Below are 21,950 nucleotides of genomic sequence, written 5' to 3'. Positions count from 1 at the left end.
TATCCCCACTATTTAAGTCTAAGAACTGAATAAATTGAATAGATCACTTGCTATACAAACTCCCACTACTTGCTGTCTGAAAGTCAGGAACCAAAGTGATGTGGACAGTTTGATAGTCCTTGTTATCAAACTTTGAAACCCAAACTCAATAACTAAGTAGACCTGATAGTAAGTAATACTGGTGGTACCTGTATCATAGAGCTGTGAGGAGTAGATTATTTAATATATATTAAGCACTTATGAGAGTGTCTGGCACCTAGTATTTGCTATTCCTATTATTCCAGCTAATATGACATGATATTCCATAAGGAGTATTAATGATAGACCTCTTCTAGGCAACTTATTTTTATTTCACAGAGGCTCTCGTATTTTAATTGAAAATTATATATGAAAGGTCTGACACTCATATGTTACTTATGTAATCATTATTTGTTCTTATCAGAGGACCTTTTTAGGAAGGAAAAAACAATATGGGGATATGAACCTCATTTCTAGTCTCAAATCTGCAAAGTATTAATCATGACACATTAGGCAGGGACAGAACGTCTGAAGTTTCTTTTTCTTCTTTGGAAAAGTGGAACAAATACTACCCTTCTTACCTGGTGGGGTCGACAGAGAAAATGAATATAAACGTGTTCTGCAAACAGCAGCAAATATCACGCAGGAAAAAAACTGTTCGTCATTAGACCATTGCGTATGTTATTTGTGGGCTGTAACCTCAGAATTACAGTCCTGAACTTAAAACCCAGAGTCACAAACACATATTTTGTTGCAGAGGAAATGAGAACACACTTCACACTCGTTAGTAGACTGGTTGTTATATGTACTAAGGACATTTTCGAACAAGACTCACTCAAGCACCAAACATTTTATTGAGCACCTACTAGGTACCAGGAGCTGTTCTTGGTGCAGCCCTGGTTGAATGGTGGAGTACATGACTCATTACCCACACAAGAAGATGTTAATGCAAATTTTCCCTTGCACCTGCCATATTGCTGATCCTTATCAAGTCACCAAGCCTTTTCTCAAGCTTCCTTCTATGTAAAAAAAGACTTTCTGCTTCCTGAGACTAGGGCTATTCATAAGGTCATGTTACTAAACTCTTTGCACTTCCTCAAAAGGAAAGTATAACTGAAAACCAGTCCACTTATCAGTAAACTGTGAGGGGACTGATTTCCAAATGCAATGCCTGCTTTGTTGTTCATTCGTTTCCTTGCCTTGGAAGTCTAATAAACTTTATCTAAAAGGTCATGAGTCCTTCCTGAGTAGCAGTACCAAGGATATTTGTACAGCATTTAATGTTTAGCCAACTCTTTACCATCTCACTGTGTATTTTCCTCCCAGCAATTCAATGCAATCCATTGCTACCATACTCTTTTAGAAATGGAGAAGCTGGGGAGCCAGTGCGTACACCATCTATCAAGTTTGTGACCACCCATGCTGTCCGTACTCTCTTGGTCAACTGAGAAGTCACCAAGTTGAGTAACATTTTTAGCTTCTTTTTTATTTTGTACACAAGTATAATTTAAAAGATGTGTTCCCAGCAAGAAGAAGAAAAAAAAGGCCCAGATAGAACATGAATCCAGTGACAAACAATAAAAATATTACGGTTATTTAATATGAAAGAAATTCTTCTTTCTCTTCAATATTCTTTCCCCTTATCCCAATGATCTACTAAAATTGCCCATAAAATATGCCATCACCTTATCTCATATGAATATAAAACTGTACAAAGGGTAACTAAAAAACAGGTTAAAACCAAATGGGAAGTGTCACTAAGAATGAATTGCAGCTCCACAGCCTCTACTGTGTGAGTTCCCTTATTCAAAAGCAATTTGTTTTTCTGGAGGGAAAAACATCATAAACCCCTGAGGACCCTTCAAAGACATGCTCTCTGACCTCAGCTGGGCCCTTACTGTCTCATCTTTTCACAATTACTACTTTATTTTTTAATATATTGTTATTGATTTCAGCGAGGAAAGGAAAAAGAGAGGTAGAAACATCAATAATGAGAGAGAATCACTGATTGGCTGTTTCCTGCAGGACCCCCTGGGCATGTGCCCTGACCAGGAATTGAACCTTGACCTCCTGGTTCATAGGTCCACACTCAACCACTGAGCCAGGCAGGTTGGGCTGCAAATACTGCTTTAAATCGTCTCCTTTTCTAATTCCCAACTCACTTAAGCAGACAAAAAAAATCTCCTTTTTGCAGAGCAGACAGAAACCAACCACACCACTCTCCACCAGCTTCCTCCCCCCACTTCAAATTTCTGCCTGCTGCTAAAGAAAAGATATTCCACTTCCTTGTCAAGCAAAACCCTCCAGCAAATTCCCTCCACTGTCTCACCATGCCTCCTTGTCTCCCTTCAATTCCTCCAGCCCTTTGGGATCCCTTTCCCATTATCTCTAACAAACTCAGTTACTTTTGAGTCTTAAAGGAACTTTATCCTTGAATATCCTGGAGAGGCAGAGTAGGTGACAAGCTGAAACCAGTACAGCCAGGTCAGGGTCAGGGACAAGTTTATCAGGTGACTGGAGGCATCGCTACAGAGCACAGGATCCGGAGGCAATGCTATGGGGACGCGGAAGGGGCAGGAGGGATGGAGGTAGGAGGTGAGGTAGCCTTCAGAGTGAAGCTCCACAGGCTCGGCCATTCCTAGGCTGCCCGGCCCAGAATCCTGCTCTGCCCTTCAATCCACAGAACCAGTTCACTGAACATCACAGCACTTTTGCTCAGAGTTTCAATTCCATGGACAATGGATGTCTGCATTCCGCCGCACCATGAAATGAACGTGGCCTCTTGCAGTCTCTAGGACTCCACCTCCTACCCCTCCCTTCTACATCACTGAGCTCCAGCCTCCTCCCCCTGGGGAGCCCTGCCGCTGCCGGGTGCCGCCTCTACCTCCCTCTCTCCATCTCTGTGAGGCCTTCCCTAAGCAGCCTATTTAGAATTACAGACACCTACCACCAACACGCCATGTTCCCCTCACTTGCTTTATTTTCTTCTGTCCTACCAACCTCCATCTAATACACTATATGTTTTATTGACGTATTTTGTTTATTGTCTGCCTTTCTGTACTAAAATGTCGATTCCATGAGGCCAGGAATTTTACTTGCTTTTAGTCACTACTGAATCTCCTGTATCTATAAAAGTACCTGGAAATGGCAGCATGTGACAATTATTTCTTAATTGAATGAAGTCTCCTTCACCTTTACAAAATGATCCATGACCACCAAAGACACTTAGGCACCTGGTATGTGCATAGGCATAGATATAAATGAGATACTGATACAGACCCAGATACAGACAGACATAGATAGATTTACACATACCCATACACATATATATGTATACACATATACCCCCTGGATAGTATATTAGATTAAGAACATGGTTAATATTAAACACGGAGTGTTCTTGCACAGCCTGTGAAATTTCCCAATTCACCCTCTATTCAATCAGCTTACTTTCTTAGATGTTTACACCAGGGTACACATATCCTGAATGTTATCGCTTCTCACTGTAAGGATAAATGTATAAAAGCAGGGAATAGAGCCTTCTTCTACCTCTCCAGAATTAGGCAGCATTGTCATTCTCCCCACCCCCCAGCAGGCCTCTGTCTGGGCACCCATCGGCTGCCCCGTACACTTTAATCACTGCCTGATTCTCCCAGGCTTGCTGCCAAGCTCCCACCTCACCTACATCCCTTTCTTCCTCTCCCTCTCACCAATCAATAAGCGTAAAGCCCAGGGTGGCTCCACCAGAACCTTAGATAGAGTCACTCCCACGTCACCATGGCAATAATCAATCCCTAATCATCATTCCTGAGACAAGTCTTTATGCTGTCCCGCTGGACCCTCTTTTCCAGGGAGCAACTATGAGTGAAAAGTAATCATGAGAGCGTGCATGAACACAAATCGATTCACACCTGGATATTGCAGGAGCCTGGGCTGCTTTTATAACCTCCCACTCCCGCACACACCCCCACCCCCATATCCAACGGACAGTTCCAGGACTTCAGATGTGCCAAATGGGTTTAGGAAAAGTGATTTTGCTGCAAGGAAGAGAGCTAAAACTGAGAATTCTGCTGAAACTAAGGCCCTAGGGAAAGGGGCTAGAAAAATCCCCCCATGGCCGAGAAACAAGGGAAAGCAACTTGGGTGTTTTTGGTTTTGTTTTTGTTTTGCAAAGACCTGAGAGAAAAAATTAAAATAAAATAGGCATGATCTTGTGAAAAAGGAACTCTATGCCAGCCCTAGGCGTGAGCGTGGAGAGGAAGTTTACAGTATCCTCATTGTGCTGGAATCTTCTAGAAGACATGGCCCTGAACCAGAGATCCCACTCAGGAGCTGCCAGTCACGAATTCAGAAATCCTCCATGGAAACCTGTCTGTCACCCAGCACACTGCGCTCCTGCAGAAAAATCCGCCCAATGGATGATGAGTTCACAAATAAAAGTATAGACCTTTGCGGAAATAAATCCCCCCCAAGCGAGAGTCAACAAGCAAAATAAATTGCTTTGCTTAGCACTGCCAATCCAAATAAGTCTGTTTACAATTATCAAATAAATGTTTAAAAGGAAAGGAGAAAGGTAGGATGCTATCAAAATAAACAGGTGGGTTAAGAAAGACCACAATGAAACTTCTAAAAATAGCCCTAGCTGGTTTGGATCAGTGGATAGAGCATCGGCCTGGGGCCTGAAGGGTCCCTAGGTTCGATTCTGGTCAAGGTCTCACACCCATTGTGGGGCACATGAGGGAGGCAACTAATCCGTGTCTTTCTCTCACATTGATGTTTCTCTCTTTCTCCCCTTCCTTCCCACTCTCTTTAAAAATCGATCAACGGAAAAATATCCTCGGGTGAGGAATAATAAAAAGGAAATAAAAAACTTCCAAAAATAAAAATATAAACTATTTTTTAAAATGACCAGAGCACACCAGGCTCATGAACTGGAGCCGTCAAAGTGGAGCCATCACCCAGGTGGCCTTGGCAGGACTTCACGTAATTCCATTTACACTCGATAAAAGGAAAACTTTCCCAGGATGTCAGGACGACACTCTGCTCCAATTCTGGCAACGAGAAGGCGCAATCCTTCAGCGCCCAGGGGCATCGTGCTAACAGGAAGGGCATAGGCGTCCTGTCTCAGTGCTGTTTATACAACTGCACGTCTACATAGCGCTGGGCCGACTGAATACACAGGCATCCTTGGAAGAGGAGCTTAGAGGGGGGCGAGCCTGGCTGCCATCACGGATGCTGAGACCATAAAGAGGGACAAGGGTCTTCAGGGTCTCCTTAGATCAGTGGTTCTCAACCTTGGCTGCACATTAGAATCATTCTAATCAGAATCAGAATCATCCTGATTTCTGGGCTTCATCCTCTGGAAATTCTGTTTCTTCGTTATGGGGTGGGGCCACAACATTAGTAACAAAGAAACAGAATTTCCGGAGGATGAGGCCCAGAAATCAGGATTTTCAAAAGATTCCCAGGTGATTCTAATGTGCAGCCAAGGTTGAGAACCACTGCCTTAGATGAAGGAAGCCCTACCTTATTACTTCTTCTCTTGCCTTAAGTACTGGGTGCAGGTGTGACCCTGGGACCACTTGTTTCTTGGACTTCAGATAACAAGACAGTGCATGTTGCTGGCCGTATCTTTGATGCTGACCTGCGGTTAGAAATGAGACATAAAACTCTTTGAACTTACCCAGCGCGTGGGAATCCTGGCAGTGAGCTAGCATAACTGGCCCTTGGGCACAACTTTTGCATGGCAAGCTTCCTTTTTCCGAGCTTAATAAACCTTCATGTGTTGTTGCCTAACCTGAAATGGTCCCGCATTGTGCCCGGCAAGGGGGAAACGACCGAAAAATCAGAACCTCAGCGTGGTGTGCAGAGCTCCCCGGGAAAGCTGTCGTTTTTTAAAATTGTGAGCGAGTTCGATCTTTCGTTCCTATGAAACCTGCAGTGCTTGCGAGTAGCAAGATGCCAAGGGAAGTGCTATTGTTTCTGGTCTGATATGCTTTGGGGATTAGTGTGGGGTTTTTTTTTAGTTTAATCTTTCTTGGATCACATGTGCCAGAATAAATATTATTATACTTCGTACAGAGTCACTGCTTCACGCTAGCTCAAACTATGTAGTCAGTCAACAGCCGGAGGCAGTTTTGCCAAGATTCATAAATGTATACTCTTTGAAACAGTTACAAAAGTACCCCCCCCAAACCAACAGAAACAAAATTTTATTTTTACTTATGAAAGTAATTCTGTAGGGAAAAAGAATCTTCATTAAAATTCATGTGTTAGTTTAGTAATTCCAAATAAATTATTTTAGGTCCTTTTATTCAATTTTATGGTCCTTTCCATAGTCCAATTAGTACTAAACTAACTAAATGACTCTAACAGGTAAAATTATGCAGAAAAGCTTGTGATAAAAGTCAAAAAATGGAACTGCAGGAAAAGTGGTGTTACTATAGCAACCAATTCACCACAAAGAATAAGGAGAATGTGGAACATAAGATGAGGGGCCAATTATCTTTTGAGAATATCATGCTTAATAAAATTTCAAAAATCATAGCTATAACTATTAACAGCAATTTAAGACATCCACCAAAATGTAGTCTTTTAGAAATTTTAATAATTTTACAGCTTGTTTTGCTTCTTTTCTTTTCCATCTTAAGGAAACCCATTAATCCCAGTTTTCTAAAATAGTCTGAGCACCAAATGATACACTTCTGGGACATGTCACATGGAAGTCTTTTGAAAGCACTTTGAGGAAATGAAGGTTTTCATTTACGAGCAGTATAAAATGAGCCTGAGCTGGGCTAGTGAAATGAATCAGATAAGACTAATCTTTAAGTCACAAACAAGATGTCCATGTATTTATCTGAAATTTTAAAAAATTTCCTATCCATAGTTGGTGCTTAAAAGAACAAAAATCATCCTAGTCCCAATTCTATTGTTTTAAACAAAGTGACCTAATTGATTGCATATGGAAATCTCCTTATAAAATACCTATTTTTTATGCCCTGGAAACAGCTGAACATTCCTCAGACCATCTTTAGAGCCTCAGAAAATTCACCAAATCGCTTAATATTTATAGTAATTAGTTGGTAGAATCTCTTGTACTGGGAGACTTTTACTTGGCAACCCAATGTAAAATAGGAATAATAGAAAACAGGTTTAACTGTAATTAAGACACACTTCTAAAATTACATCCTAAATAGTCGCTGAATTGGAACCCATTTATCCCTATCATGCAGTCTAAAAGCCTATAAATAATGAACAATGGGATATTTTCTTATAGGCACAGGTTGGGAAAAAATGCAATGTGGTGGACACAGCAAAGCTTAGTCTTGAAATGATGACGAGGTCTTAAAGAAATCAGGAAGAAAGTACATGGGGCAAGTTTATTTTCTGTTTGCTTTTAGGGCTGACCTATGGCTGAGGACTATGAGAATAAGGTTATTACAGAATGAGTCAGATGGAAAACACAGGCAAACAGAAGAATACTGAGAATGTAAGTACGTGTTATTCTTTCACTGGTAATTAACTTTAAGGATAAAATCTAAAAATTGAATAGGGAAAAATATCCCCAAAAGATAATTTTTGAAAGCAATAAGGTATTGTATTCCTTTGAATAACCATAGGACTTTCTCTGAAAACACCCCAATTACCCAAACTCTGATTTTTAAAACCAATTTTTTTCACTTGGAGAAATAATGTCACAGAATCAATTAGCATTAAAGACACATAGGAGAACACCCAAGGCATATTTGAAATCATAGATCAGACAGATTATTTTGATCTTCCAAGAAATATATTCAATTGTATGCAGACAAAAGTTAGAGTCTTAGAAAGTAACTTATTACTATTTGACAGATGAAAAGATTAGAAGCATAATAGTACTTTCCTTTTGAGCCCATTTGCTTAATTTGTTTTCTGCTGTGGATCCAAAATATTAAAATTTATGTGGTTTTGCTTGTTACAAAAAACATTACAAACTTTGCAATACTCTATTACATGCTATGATACACCATTTGTTACGTTTACCAAGATAATACTGATGTGTAATGTATTCGTTCTTTACATATTAAGTTTGTACTACTTTAATACTCTTAAAAAACACCTGCCATTTCAGTATACAGACGGCAACAAGCAAAAAGATAGAAACTGTAGTCATGACCACAGGACAATCGGCTTACATTGGATACTAAAATCATGATAGAATAGTTTTTCAAAGGAGTAAATGTGTAAAGAATTATTAGAAAAAATTCATAGGACTTAAGTCAAAGTAAAGCTATCTCCGAAGGTGGGATTATGCTTCATAAAAGCTCACTGGCATGCTGACGGAGGCTGACAGCTCCTGACAGCATCCTTGCTTGCTCAGGGCCCCACCCTAAGGAGTGTATTTGTCATGTAACAATATTGACTCTAGGGTCAGACTCCAACTGCTAAGGACACGTCTCCTTAATGTATAAGAAACCCTTCTTTCACATACAGCTAAAGTAGTCACTAGATCCAGATGTATTTTTTTCAATGACGGCCTATCCAAACTCCTTAGTAGCATGTCATTTCAATGGGCAGTTCTAAGTACTAGTATTTATGAGATTATTCACTTCAAATTCCTAAAGAATGTTAATGTGCCCTTTATAAATACCTATCTTCAAAAAGATGAGAGTTCATGGAGAAATTACTTAACCAATCTGCATGCTGACACAGTTTACATTACTTTTTATTTCTCCTTCCCTGTAAGACCTACCTCCACCATGATTTAAAATGATTTCCAGCCCTGGCCTATATGGCTCAGTGGATAGAGCATCAGCCCAAGAACTGAAGGGTCCTGGGTTCAATTCAGGTCAAGGGCACACACCTCTGTTGCAGGCTTGATCCTCGGCCCTGGTTGGGACACATGGGGGAAGCAAGCAATCGGATGTGTCTCTCTCACATTGATGGTTTTCTCTCTCTCTCCTCTCTCTCTTCTCTCTCTCTCTCTCTCTCTCTCTCTCTCCCTCCCTCCCTCCCTCCCTCCCTCTTTTTCTCTCCCTTTCTCTGTCTCTCCCCCCTGCTTACTCCTCCTTTCCACTCCCTCTAAAAATCAATAGAAAAATATCCTTGGGTGAGATTTTTAAAAATAAAATGATTTCTAAATGTGGGCTTTTATTCAGGTAAAACAAGAGATTTGAATGGCTGTGAGACTAGTGTTCCTTCCAGATTAGTACAAAGTATAACATTTCTGATGGGCAGGAAGAAATACTAGATTAAGCTACAAAACAAGAACAAAGAGCTAAATGCCAAATTCTAAAGCTAAATGCCAAATTCTAATACTTGAGATGGAGACCTGAACACTCAAGCAAGAGTTTTTTAACCTGGGTCTATGGATGCCTCAAAGGGCTCCTTGGATTTGGTTCAGTATATAAATGAGCCCTGTAAAATAATTGTAAAATTGTGTGTGTGTGTGTGTGTGTGTGTGTGTGTGCATTTTTCCTGGAGAAAAGCATTGATAGATCTCATCATCTAGACCATATAATTTATTGTTCAAATTATAATACTTTTAAAAGTGAAATGGAATGTTCTCAATTATTGCCCTCAGCAACAGGCTTAAAATGAGACTTTTAAGGGCAAAATGGGAAGTATAATCACTTTATCAATAACCCAAGAAGGCAATACCCCACTGTACCAGAGAATTTAGCTTTTCATTATTTTAACTCAAGAGCCACTCATGGATTTTCATTCATGGCAGTTGACTTTTACACAATCAGATATACTCTGCAAGTGTCTGGAAACATATCCGACGGCTTTGGAAACCATCCCAAAGCTTTTAAGCCTGCAGGTTCTCCTCTCCAGTCCGACTCTCTCACCTGCCCTTGACTCTGGCTGTTACTGTGTGCTTTGCCCTTCCTACCAAACTTGGGTTCAGGACATGGCACTGGCCTGGATGTTCTCACACTTCGTCTCTGATTCTTTTTCTGCTTCACAAGTGCTTCTTTTCGTCCTCCTAAATGAATGGGCATTACCACGCTTGGGGCTGAGCCTTCTGCTCTACACTTTCCCTTGAGAAACAGATCTAATTATACAACTTTCAACAGCATATACCAGTGACTGAATCACAGCCTATGGTTCACGTCAGAGTCCCAAACTAGACCCAGGAACCTTCGTCTGCCTGAGGAGTAAGCTGATGAAGTTACTCAAACTCATAGTATTGAGTCTTCTATGTGAAGTTGAGGAAAAAGTTTTTAAAATATTGGAATAACCTTTATGCGTTTGCAAGATAGAAGCTTACATTTCAGAGAATCTGAATATTAGTCTGTGGCTCTAATAAAATAATGTAACTAGAGTTAGGATTTTCACTTGAAAACTATGTTATATTTCATGGCTTGTGAGCAATAGTTACATGAATAATAGAACTCAGATTACTTTTGTATACAAAAGCCCCATCAGACATTAAGATAAACTCCAGTGGCAAGCAACTCTTCCTAAATGTCAAACACTAATACTAACTGTCTCTTTCTCCAAGCTAGAGCTTGAGGTGAGCTTATTTAACCAGCAACTTGGTTTGCAGTCAGATAAACAGTGAGGCTCCCTTGGTATCTGGATGGTATCGGTTCCAGGACCCCCATGGACACCAAAAATTCAAGGATGTTCAAGTCCCTTATAGAAAAGGGCACAGTATTTGCATATAACCTATGAATACCCTCTCTTGTACTTTAATCATCTCTAGATTACATGTAATACCTAATACAATGTAAATGCTATGCAAATAGTTGATTGTACAAGGCAAAACAGTCTGTACATGGTCTAACTACATAGTATGCATCAGCAACAATGTAATATTATTTTTCAAATATTTTCCATCTGTGATTGGTTGAATTCATGGATGTAGAACCTGCAGATATAAAGGGCTGACTATATGTTTTTAAAAAGGTTCTTTCAGGGGCAAAACCCTAGAGTACTTAGAAGCTATTCTCCTTTTCCTTTTCATATGGCTCATCAATTACTCAGTTTTGTGAGGTTAACAGTTGCTTACAGGTTATGTCCTTACTATTTTTTTTATATTTTTTTATTGATTTCAGAGAGGAAGGGAGAGGAAGAGAGAGAGATAGAAACATCAATGATGAGAGGGAATCATTGATTGGCTGCCTCCTGCACACCCTCTGCACAAGCCCGCAACCCAGGCATGTGCCTTTGACCAGAATCGAGCTGGCTGAAGTTCTATCCACTGAGCCAAACCATCTAGGGCTGTCCTTACAATTATCTCTGTATGAATCTGGCTACCTCTGTAACTGACAATGCCTTTTTCTTCTTTATAACTTTAATGCCTGATGTAATATTTGCTACATAAATAGGTTCAATGGATATTTGATGAGGGGGGTTGTGGGCTGGGTGAAAAAGGTAAAGTGATTAAGGAAAAACAACAACACTCAGACACAGGCAACAGTATGGTGATTACCAGAGGGAAGGGGAGTTGGGGTTGTTAGAAGAGGGTGTAAGGGGATAAATGGTGATGGAAGGAGACTTGACTTGGGGTGGTGAATACACAATACAATATACAGATGATGTATTATAGAATTGTACACCTGAAACCTAGAGAATTTTATTAACCAATGTCACCCCAATATTCAACAAAAAATTTTTAAAGCTAAAATAAAATGATACTATTTAGTAATATTTGCTAGATATTATTACTATAAGTCTCCAAATTTTATTCAAAAATAAAAAATAACCTACTTTAAAATCTGCTTGAATACAAGCCTCTAAAATTACAGTGACACAAATATAGAAAACACTAAGGTATAGCAGCTACGTAATTAGGCTATTGTTAGGATCATTAGTACTAAGCTTAATTTCACTACCAAATATTATTTTATATATCAGATTTTCAAATACTACTCAGCGAAAAAAATTTAATCAAAAATAGCAACTGCTGGCGTGGCTCTATGAACCAGGAGGTCATGGTTCGATTCCCGGTCAGGGCATGTGCCGGATTGCAGGCTCAGACCACAATGTGGGGTGTGATGGGGGCAGCAGATCAATGATTGTCTCTCATTATTGATGTTTCTATTTCTCTCTCTCTCTCCCTTCCTTTCTGAAATCAATAAAAATACATTTTAAAAAAAATAGTAACAACAGATTTTTAGAATAGCAGGCAAATCTCAAAGACTGATCATATGACCTCAGTTAAAAGTAATGATGTTTAATAAAATATAAGAAAAACTTGTACTATCTATACCAAGGATGCCAGTCACCATGGTGCCTGTAGACCATGTTCTAATAATTACTTCCTCCTTGCTATACCTTAGCCACTAAGACTAATCCTGAGCTTTTACTGACATGAGAGTAGGCACAGGAATACAGTAGAAAATTATAACACCATCATAATTAATTACAATAAGCCAAAGAGGTTTATAGGTTGAGTTGTGTCCCTCCAGAATTCACCTGTGGAAGTCCTAACCTTCAGTGTCACAGAATATGACTATACTTGGAGATAGTGTCTCTAAAGAGGTAAGTGAGTTAAAATAAATCATCAGGATGGGTCCTAATCCAAGATGACTGGTATTCTCATAATAAGAGGACATTAGGACACAGAAGGAAGACCACATGAAGACAGAGGGAGGAGACAGCATCTAGAAGCGAAGGAGCGAGGAGGCCTCAGGAGAACTCAAATTTGTAGATACCTTCACCTCAAACTTCTAGCTTCCAGATGGTGAGAAACTAAATATCTGTTGTCTGAGCTACCTAGTCTGTGGGACTTTGTCACAGCAGCCCTAGCACAGTAAGACACCAAGTACCTTCTCACTTCTTGATTCATTAAATCTAATTTATACTCAAAACATTCATGGACGGTAATATTTTCACATTTTTATAGACAGGGAAACCGACATCCCAGAGATGGTGATGATGTCCCTGAGATCATCCAGTGGTTGAGCAGCAGGAGGCAGGACTAGAGTAGAGCCTCTGTCCCCAGTCCTGCTGGCCTTCCACTCTCAGCAGGTGGCGGATGACCAGACACCTGGGCTGTGGTCCCAGCAGTGCCCTAAACTCATTATGAGACCTTCAGGGTCATTACTTTTTAACATCTTTGTTTCTTTCATCTGCAAAATGAGGGGGTTGGATTAAATATTCTAAGATCTATATAAATGCCTTCCCCATTTTAAGCATGTAGCTCAAGTCATTGTTTCCAAACTCCTAAAGAAACTGGCTCTGGAAACTCACTTAGAATCAAAAGAAAAGTCAATATTTTGGGAATCACTTACTATTTTGCCCACAGAAATGATCTCTCTCACACAAAAATATATAGACACTTAAAATGTTCTGAAATATTATGAACTTAACTCATCTTTAAAAAAGTAATGTTTAAAGGGCTTGCATCCCATTAGTTAATTTCTGTTTTTAAAGATTTCTGCACTCTGAGCTTTTAAGACTTGCACATAGCTTCATGAACAAAACACTGGACTGAGTTTTTTCACAGAAAATCTGAATTCAGGCTTAAAATCTTCAGTGAACAATTGCATAGTCTTGAGTGAGGGGGGCGGGGAGGAGTTGCAGACCTCAGTTTCTAAACCTGAGAAATGGTGTAAAGAGCTTCCGCATGCCTGGAGGGACAGTTTGCCATTAAATAAATGAGAATATCTGAGAAATACCTTTGTACTCTTTGGAGGGAAGTTGCTGCAAGGTAATTCATTAAAAACTCATAGTGTTAAGGAATCTTTTTAAAATAATCTCCTCAGTTTTGAAATATCGTGTGAGTGCCTGATTTGCATGTTGTTCATACCAATGGTGAAGGCATATTTTGTTTGCCAGGAAGAGGGGAGTATACCATGGAAAGTCATGTGTACCGTAATGGAGCGTAGCAGGTTATATGACTGCAGGGGTTAGAATTATGAATCTTCTCTTGTGTGCTTTTTTAACGAAGTAAGGGCAGTTTGCCCAAAGGGGAGGGGAAACCATCTACAAACCACACACTCCACATCCAATCACAAAGAGACAAATCAGCCTTCAGGCAAATCAAATGTCTTCATTTAAAGCTTACCTGGACTTGGCACTCTGCCCATCTTTTCCAAATCTCTTAACAACATGCTTTCACCGTTGAAAACATGCATACTGAAACAGCATACCATTTGCAACATTGGTTTTTAAGAAAAGGAACTCTTTGGCCTAGGAAAGGCATTTGCTTGGGAAAAGGAAAGTTCCTTTCTGGGTTTGCAGCATGTAAATCAGAGATCAGTGGGTGGGACTGAGGTGTGCTCCGGTGCATAAATAAAGGCCGGGCTGAGCTGGCACACTAGGAAGCTTGGACGCATCAAGGCCACCTGGCTCGCACAGACAGGTGGGTGGGGAAAGCCAGGTAAGGCTCCTGACCATAGGGCATGTTGGAAGGGCACTATGTTCTGGCCTCTGGTTACCGTGTGAAAGATAGATTCAAGGGCAATGAAATGGGGTTAGGAGAGGGAATAAATGGAGTTTTCACCAAAGGTTTACTGGGGCCTTTCTTTGGCCTGAGCGGGTAGTGGGCTACCTTCCTGAGCCAGTTCAAGGGCATGCTTTCTCCCTTGGGACACAGGAGGTTGGAGTGGGTGAACTCTAGGTGTTTCCAAGGTGGGACAGGGCCTGGGTCCTCTGTCCCTGTGCACTGGTCACCATCTATGCTCTGCTGGTCTCCCACTGCCTAAAGCCAAGGCCGCAGCCCGGGGAACCCTCCGCTCAGATTGCCCGCTCACAACTGCAGTTTAGAATGTGACTGAAAAGCAGAAAAACAGTCTGGTGCTCTTTCTCTGTCTGGTGTAGAGATTCTTGTTGCATCTTCAAGCTTTAAATTCATGGGATAAACTATAAGAGAAATCTGGGTGCTTTCTTAAAGCATTTATGAATAGGGACACCGAAACCTCCTGCAAGTTTATTCCTCGCTAAAGATAAGAGGGCAGAGATAGAGAGACCAATAAAAAGCATTGGTGAGAGGAGAGAGAGAGAGAGAGAGAGAGAGAGAGAGAGAGAGAGAGAGAGAGAGACACCAAATGGTCAATGTCTCCCACAGTTAGCATTCTGGTTTGAGATGGTTTATGTAGGAAGTTTGCAGGGCAGAGTCTATTGATATTATGAAAAGTCGATAGAGTGAGTCTTAGCAGGATGTTTGAACAGCAGGAGTTACGTTAGACAAAATTCTGTCATCCTGCCATAAAACACAAGTAAGATATCAATAGTTCCGACCTGTAAGTGGTGGGGCTATCGCAAGGGCTCCTAATGGCTACTTGAACAACCAGAATTGTCAATGGATTAAATAGGTAAAATGCTTCACCGCCAGTTTATGATTTTCTAAATATACACAGATGCTGTAGCTCTAAATAAAATAGGGAATCAAATGAAGGTTGATAAACTCAAAGTCGCTATTTGCCATGATGTTTCTAAATCAATTAATATTCAAAAAGTACAAGTATTCTCACATAAAAGTTCCTGGATTTTTTTTAAACACTAGTCTTTGTACTAAGAGGGCTGGGAAGCATTGACTTATAGTGCACGTGAGTTGTTTTTGCAGAAGAGTAGGATACAAAATTTGTTATTGGCTTTTCCAGTGTAGAAAGTAAAGAAAATCTTTATCAGTGTAGAAAGTAAAGAAAATGCACCCTTGCCTTTTATGTATTTTTGAGTAAGATGTTTTGTGGCTACATACTACTTTTTGCATAAAATGGGCCAGTTTTATATAAGGTATCATCTGGTTTGATGACTTAGCAACACTTTTTTTTTCAATCAGCAAAGGTTCCCACTCAAGCTATCAGAACATGAAAAACTTTCCCCTTAAAAATACTAAGCTTTGACAGTCCATCCTGCTTCCTTTGCAGTTTATTTACTTTCAAACCTCCACCAATATTAGAGCTAGATTTTCTTTTCAAACAATTTTCTTTGGCTTTACTAAAACCCCAGGTCTCCTGCTTTGAGTGTTGTAGTCCCTGGATAACCATAGCGATTTGCTGGTGCCATTCACTTTGCTACTTGCTTTCCCTCACTCCAGGATGTTCTCTTGTCATTCACTCTCCTATTCATGGGAATCTTCTTCACAGCATTGTGACCTTCCCTAAGAATTAATTGCAAAATACTAGAAAAACCAAAAAAAAAAAGCCTAACAAAAACACCCATCAGGTTGCTTTCTCTGTGTGTTATGAGTCCCATAGAATACTTTTGTGCACAAGTGTGGGCCACAACATTAGCTATACCAGGCCCACTGCACGAGGCAGAGTTGTTTCAGTAGAAGGAACTTGCATTGATATATTTCAGTCAATTCAGAACTAACATATAGAGTTTGAATAAATATTACTCAGGGGAGAGAGTTATGAGGGTGCAAGTTTTCAGTTAGATGACAAAGTTGCCAGGTATTAAATTAAGTAAGGAATTACTTTACTCAGATCTTATTCTTCAAGGGCAATGTTCCCATTTTAACAAAAAGCTGAAGAAGTATCGATGTTTAGGGTAATTGTTTCAGGATGGGAAAATGGGAGCCAGCACTGCAAAAGGGCAAGATTCAGGAACCTTGGTTCGCACCCATCTCATAAATCTTCATCTCTCTGAATGTCAGATTCTTCATCTATAAATGAGGCACTGGGGAGGTGGGAAAAGAGGAGGTAACCGATATGGTATCTTCCAGTACTAAATGTTTTAAATCCTTTAGTTATAAGAGTATATACATCTATTTATTTTCTTAAAATATATCTATATTTATATTGCAGATTCCTATGTCAGTATATTTCTGTATAGAGACAGAAAGACAGATGATAGATAAATGATAGATAGATAGATAGATAGATAGATAGATAGATGATAGATAGATGAAGTCTGAAGATTTTGGAGACTGATAATTCTCTTTTGTCTTACTGACTTTTTGCTTGTTTTCATGGTCAGGTTTGCCATGGAGAAGATTTCAGTGTCAGCATTCCTACTCCTTGTGGCCCTCTCCTACGCCCTGGCCAAAGATACCACAGTCAAGCCGGGGGCTAAGAAGGACACCAAGGACACAAAGGTCTCTCCACCCAAACTGCCCCAGACCCTTTCCAGAGGTAAGAGTCCGTGTATCGTCAGCTTCCAATGCTGCCTAATTGGGAAGCTGAGACTTGTGTGCTGAACATATTTTTTGTATGTGTTCCTTCTAGATTTATCAAAATTGATAATTATTTCTACTTTCTCTAGAGGTTTTAGTATCAAGTATATATCTCTAGTATCAAGTATATATCTCAGCCATCATTGCTTTTCAACAGCTTTGGGTCTGAAATTATAATAACTTTAAATTTACTGGTTCATTTTGTCCTAGGTTGGGGTGATCAGCTCATCTGGACCCAGACATACGAGGAAGCTTTGTACAAATCCAAGTCAAGGTAAAGATATGCGGGTGACGGCAGCTCCCTCAAAGCTCTCAAGAGCACCATCTAGTGATGTGTAGCTGCACATGAAATCTACTCAGTAAAAATGATCCAATCTCTCTTTTCTTTTCAAGCAACAAACCCTTGATGATTATTCATCACCTGGATGAATGCCCACACAGTCAAGGTAATTTATTCTTCTAAATATAATTTCCTTTATAGGCTTTTAGCTTTAGGGCCAAGGTCCGATCACTCCTCTCGGTATCCTTAGCATCTAGCACAGCTGAATACTAAATGATATTTCATGCAGTCAAAAGATATTTAAGGCTACTTCAAATATTTCCACGTTTTATGTTAACCATTGCTGCATATTTTGAAGAACAAGCTCTAGGATTCATCCTTGACATCTTTTTCTTTTACCCCGTGTCCAATACACCAGCAAATAACATTGGCTGTGCCTCCAAAATAGACCTCAAAGCCAGTGTGGGCTTCATGCAACCTGTGCAGCTGCATAGGGCCCAGTGCTTAACAGTTCCCATGCTTGGTTTAACATTCTGTCGTCATTGTCTGCAAATTCTTAATAAATTTTGAACAAGGGGCTCATGTTTCTATTTTGCATTGGGTGCCATATATTATGTAGCTCCTGCCCAACTCCAACCACTTCCTGCTGTCTCCCTGTTACTGCCATGATCCAAACCAAGAGCTAGGTGCTATAACAGCCACCTACCTGGCCACCCTAGAGTCAGTTTTCCATACAGATGCCAAAATAAATCTGTTAAACATAAGTCAGATCCTATCAGTCATGTGTTCAAGTGGCTTCTACTCAGATGTACAATTAGATCCAGATTCCTGACCCAGGGCTACAAGGCTAGACACGATCCGGCCTCTGGCTCCTCCCTTTCTTACCACTCTCCTCTTATTTTCTCTCTACTCCATCTAGCCTGGCCTTTGTGCTTTGCCTCAAACATTTGAGTTCATTTTCACCTCAGGACTATGCTCTTAGAGTCCCCTCCACTTAGTATGACATACCTCCAAAATCTTAGAATGGGTCACTCGCTCACATCAATGTCAGCTCCTCAGGGAGACCTATCCTGGGCACTCTATGGCTCTTAAACCTCTTGCTTTCCTTCATTTTTCTTCAAAGTACACATCTCCACCTGAAATTATTAGATATTTATTTGTTTGCTTATTTATGATGTCTCCTACACAGGCATTTGAGCCCCTTAAAGAAAGCACATTACTTTTTTTTTTCCACTGCTCTATTTCCAGGGTATAAAACAGTGCCTACCATAGAGTAGCCACTCAATAAAAATAGGCTGAAAAAAAATGGATGGATAGATGGGTGGATGAATGGGAAGAAGTAGAGGTAGTCAATAGTCTAAATATTACTACACTAATCATTTGCTGAAAGGGCAAAGTTGAACACTGCACTAACAATTACAGTTCAACTTAAAATATAACAGAGAGCAATGGTGCTGAGATGGATGCTTAATGATTTGTCTTTATATTATAGCTTTAAAGAAAGTGTTTGCTGAAAATAAAGAAATCCAGAAATTGGCAGAGCAGTTCATCCTCCTCAATCTAGTTGTAAGTTTCCTTTTCATCATCACTGACCTTTCTCATTATTCAAAATGGATGATTCATTTCTCCTGTACATCGTAATCATGTTTGGGACTAACTAAGATCTGTCCCAAATACTCATCTCAGAGACTGGAGAGAAAAATGATACTTTATTTTATTAATAATCCACCTTTCATGTTAATGTTTTTATTTAGTAATTAAAACTTTAGGTTGTCTGAAAAGTACTCTCCTGTGATTAGGATTTTCTCTGTTGCTGTAATAATTAGAAGGTTTTTGTATTTTGCAAATTACCTCCTGTGTCCCTTCCGGCGGTTCTGGCTGCTCCACACCCATTCTTAGTCCTTGTCTCCTCTCTCCCTGGAAGAGAGAGCTCTCTGATTGTCCAAATTTACCCTCCTGCATTCCCACTGACTTCACCATCACCACCCTTCCTGGTGCCCAAGCTTTTCTGCTTACTCTATCATAACCCTCAACTGGAGTCAGAGTCTCTCTCTCTCTCTCTCTCTCTCTCTCTCTTTCTCTCTCTCTCATACTCTTCATATATTGACAGATGGGCTTCTTCAAAGAGCATCCACACCAGTAGTTCTTCCTCAACTCCCTTCCACAGGCTCCTCTTCCTCCCCCTAAATATTAAGTGATTTGGTGAATCTCTATTTGACCTGCTCTCTTATTTTTATATTTTATATTCTCTATGGACAACATCATCTATATGTGTCTTTAATCAATGTTCACACAGTGACAATTCCCACAAGCATGCCACAACTTCTAACTGGTATATACAGCTATGTTCCAGACATCCCATAATTCGCTTAAACTCAACATGTTCCACTGCATTTCTCAGCTTAGTCCAGGCTTTTCAAATTGCTCTTCTTTCTTTAGTTCCTATTTCATCAGAAGTGTTATTCTAGACTGCACTCTCCTACTCACCTGCGGCAGTCAAGCCTGTGGTATATATATATACCACACACATACACACATATATACACATTAGAGGCCCAGTACACAAATTTGTGTGTGGGTGGGGTCTGGTCGACCCACCCTGATCAGGGTTGGGGGCGCTGATTAGGGCCAGCGGGGAGAGGCCCCTGGTCGAACTCCCGGTCGAGGGGACAATTTGCATATTAGCCTTTTATTATGTAGGATATATATACATATATACATACATACATATATATGATCAATTACTTACAGGAAATTTCTCCCTGGATGTTCAATGAGTATCTCATATTAAATATTTCCCACAGTGAACTCTTTTTTTATAAAATATATTTTATTGATTTCAGAGAGGAAGGGAGAAGGCAAAAGAGATAGAAACATCAATGATGAGAGAGAATTATTGATCGGCTGCCTCCTGCAAGTCCCACACTGGGGATCAAGCCTGCAACCTGGGCATGTGCCCTGACTGGGAATCGAATCTGTGACCTTCTGGTTCATAGGTCGATGCTCAACCACTGAGCCACGTTGGCTGGGCAAGACCTATGGTTCTAATTTATAAATATTTTTGTTATTGGTCACTTCCCTATAAACCAGTGGTTCTCAACCTTCTGGCCCTTTAAATACAGTTCCTCATGTTGTGACCCAACCATAAAATTATTTTCGTTGCTACTTCATAACTGTAATGTTGCTACTGTTATGAATCGTAATGTAAATATCTGATATGCAGGATGGTCTTAGGCGACCCCTGTGAAAGGGTCGTTCGACCGCCAAAGGGGTCTCGACCCACAGGTTGAGAACCGCTGCTATAAACTGAGAACCACCATTTTAGTGAGAGGTGTTCACTTTGCTTAGCTTACTGCGGCATTATTAAATGGCTCCCTGCCTACACGATAAATCCCATCTAATCCCACATGCCATTAGGGTGATCACTTTGAAGACCAAATTGGGATCACAGGTCTCTTCTCACATCCCTCCACTACTTCTTAGCTATTTATGAACAAATGCAAACACAGTGGCATGCTGTGCAAGAAACTACATGAGCTGGCCCCTGAAGCAGCTCTCCAGCATCTTCTCTCACCGCCACCCCCTGCATCCCCTCTAGTTTAGTCCTTTCCCAACACTTGGTCATGTCAGAAAGTGCTACGCATTTCCTCCTCCCTGCACAATCTCTCCCCTCTGCCTGAATGACCTCCTTTTCCGTGGAACTGACTTGTTTTCACTTTTAAAGATTCCTCATTACCCACTTCATATAGTCCAAATAGAACTTGCATACGGGGTTACATGTCCTGCTCAGGGCAGCCCTGGCATCTGTCTTCCTCCATCATTAATATGTCAGACACTGGGTCCCCAGTATTCATTTTCCTACCTGCATCTCCCAAAAGAGTGTGCACCTATGAGAGATAAGTAATGTAAATTGCTACACAAAAAACTTCTAAATAAAAATTTGATAAATGGGTAGCTGAATGCTCAAGATAATCCTATGTTTCTTTCTGTAATTTCTCCAAAAATGACTTCTGGTTTTTTTCTCATTAATCTACTTCCTCCTGCCTCATGAAAGATGCCTTCACCAAACACTATAACTTCTTCCTAATTCTCCCTTCATTTCTGCTCTTTATCACATACATTCAGCTCTTTAGCGCCTGTTCTGCATCACATTCTCCACTAGCTTGTTTGCGGGCATGTAACTTATCTCTGCATCTGTTTTATTACTCTCTGGGGGAGAGATGTGCCTTCAGTGTCTTAAGATGCCTAGCCCAGTAACAGACACGTTTGTATTAAATAGTTTGAAAATAACTAAAGAGTAAACAAACTAAAAAGCTGCTTTTTTTTTAATCTTAGTATGAAACAACTGACAAGCACCTTTCTCCGGACGGCCAGTACGTCCCCAGGATCATGTTTATTGGTAAGAGACAATGACATGAAACACACGCGGACAATGACCCAAGCGCTTCCATATCTCCCCTTTGCCCTCCCCGACCCTCAGGTGCCACTCCACCACTCCACCGTGGCTCCAATGAGGTACAGGGGCGGGCAAAAGTAGGTTAGTAATAATAGTAACAAACAATACAATAGTTAATAATAATTCAAGAATAAACTGTTTCA

General features: G+C 40.3%; 1 protein-coding gene across 3 annotated transcripts in view; it reads left to right on the top strand.

Annotated features, from left to right (window-relative positions):
* Nucleotides 1–21,950, top strand: part of LOC102431537 (anterior gradient protein 2 homolog) — a 55,885-nt gene that overhangs the window by 29,441 nt on the left and 4,494 nt on the right. The window contains exons 1-6 of one of the 3 annotated variants that reach the window (XM_006085047.2): nucleotides 14,159–14,332; nucleotides 16,876–17,030; nucleotides 17,282–17,345; nucleotides 17,465–17,517; nucleotides 18,844–18,917; nucleotides 21,687–21,750. In XM_006085047.2, the coding sequence (XP_006085109.1) occupies nucleotides 16,883–17,030; nucleotides 17,282–17,345; nucleotides 17,465–17,517; nucleotides 18,844–18,917; nucleotides 21,687–21,750 (403 nt within the window). In that variant the 5' untranslated portion in view covers nucleotides 14,159–14,332; nucleotides 16,876–16,882. Of the gene's footprint in view, nucleotides 1–14,158; nucleotides 14,333–16,875; nucleotides 17,031–17,281; nucleotides 17,346–17,464; nucleotides 17,518–18,843; nucleotides 18,918–21,686; nucleotides 21,751–21,950 lie in introns of those variants that run through there. The other 2 variants (XM_006085048.2, XM_006085049.3) reach the window with 2 other exon arrangements.

The sequence above is a fragment of the Myotis lucifugus genome, unplaced genomic scaffold (genome assembly GCF_000147115.1).
Source record: "Myotis lucifugus unplaced genomic scaffold, Myoluc2.0 scaffold_15, whole genome shotgun sequence".
NCBI lineage: Eukaryota > Metazoa > Chordata > Mammalia > Chiroptera > Vespertilionidae > Myotis > Myotis lucifugus.
The sequence above is the reverse complement of the archived record's forward strand: the minus strand, read 5'-3'. Positions and strand labels throughout refer to the sequence as shown.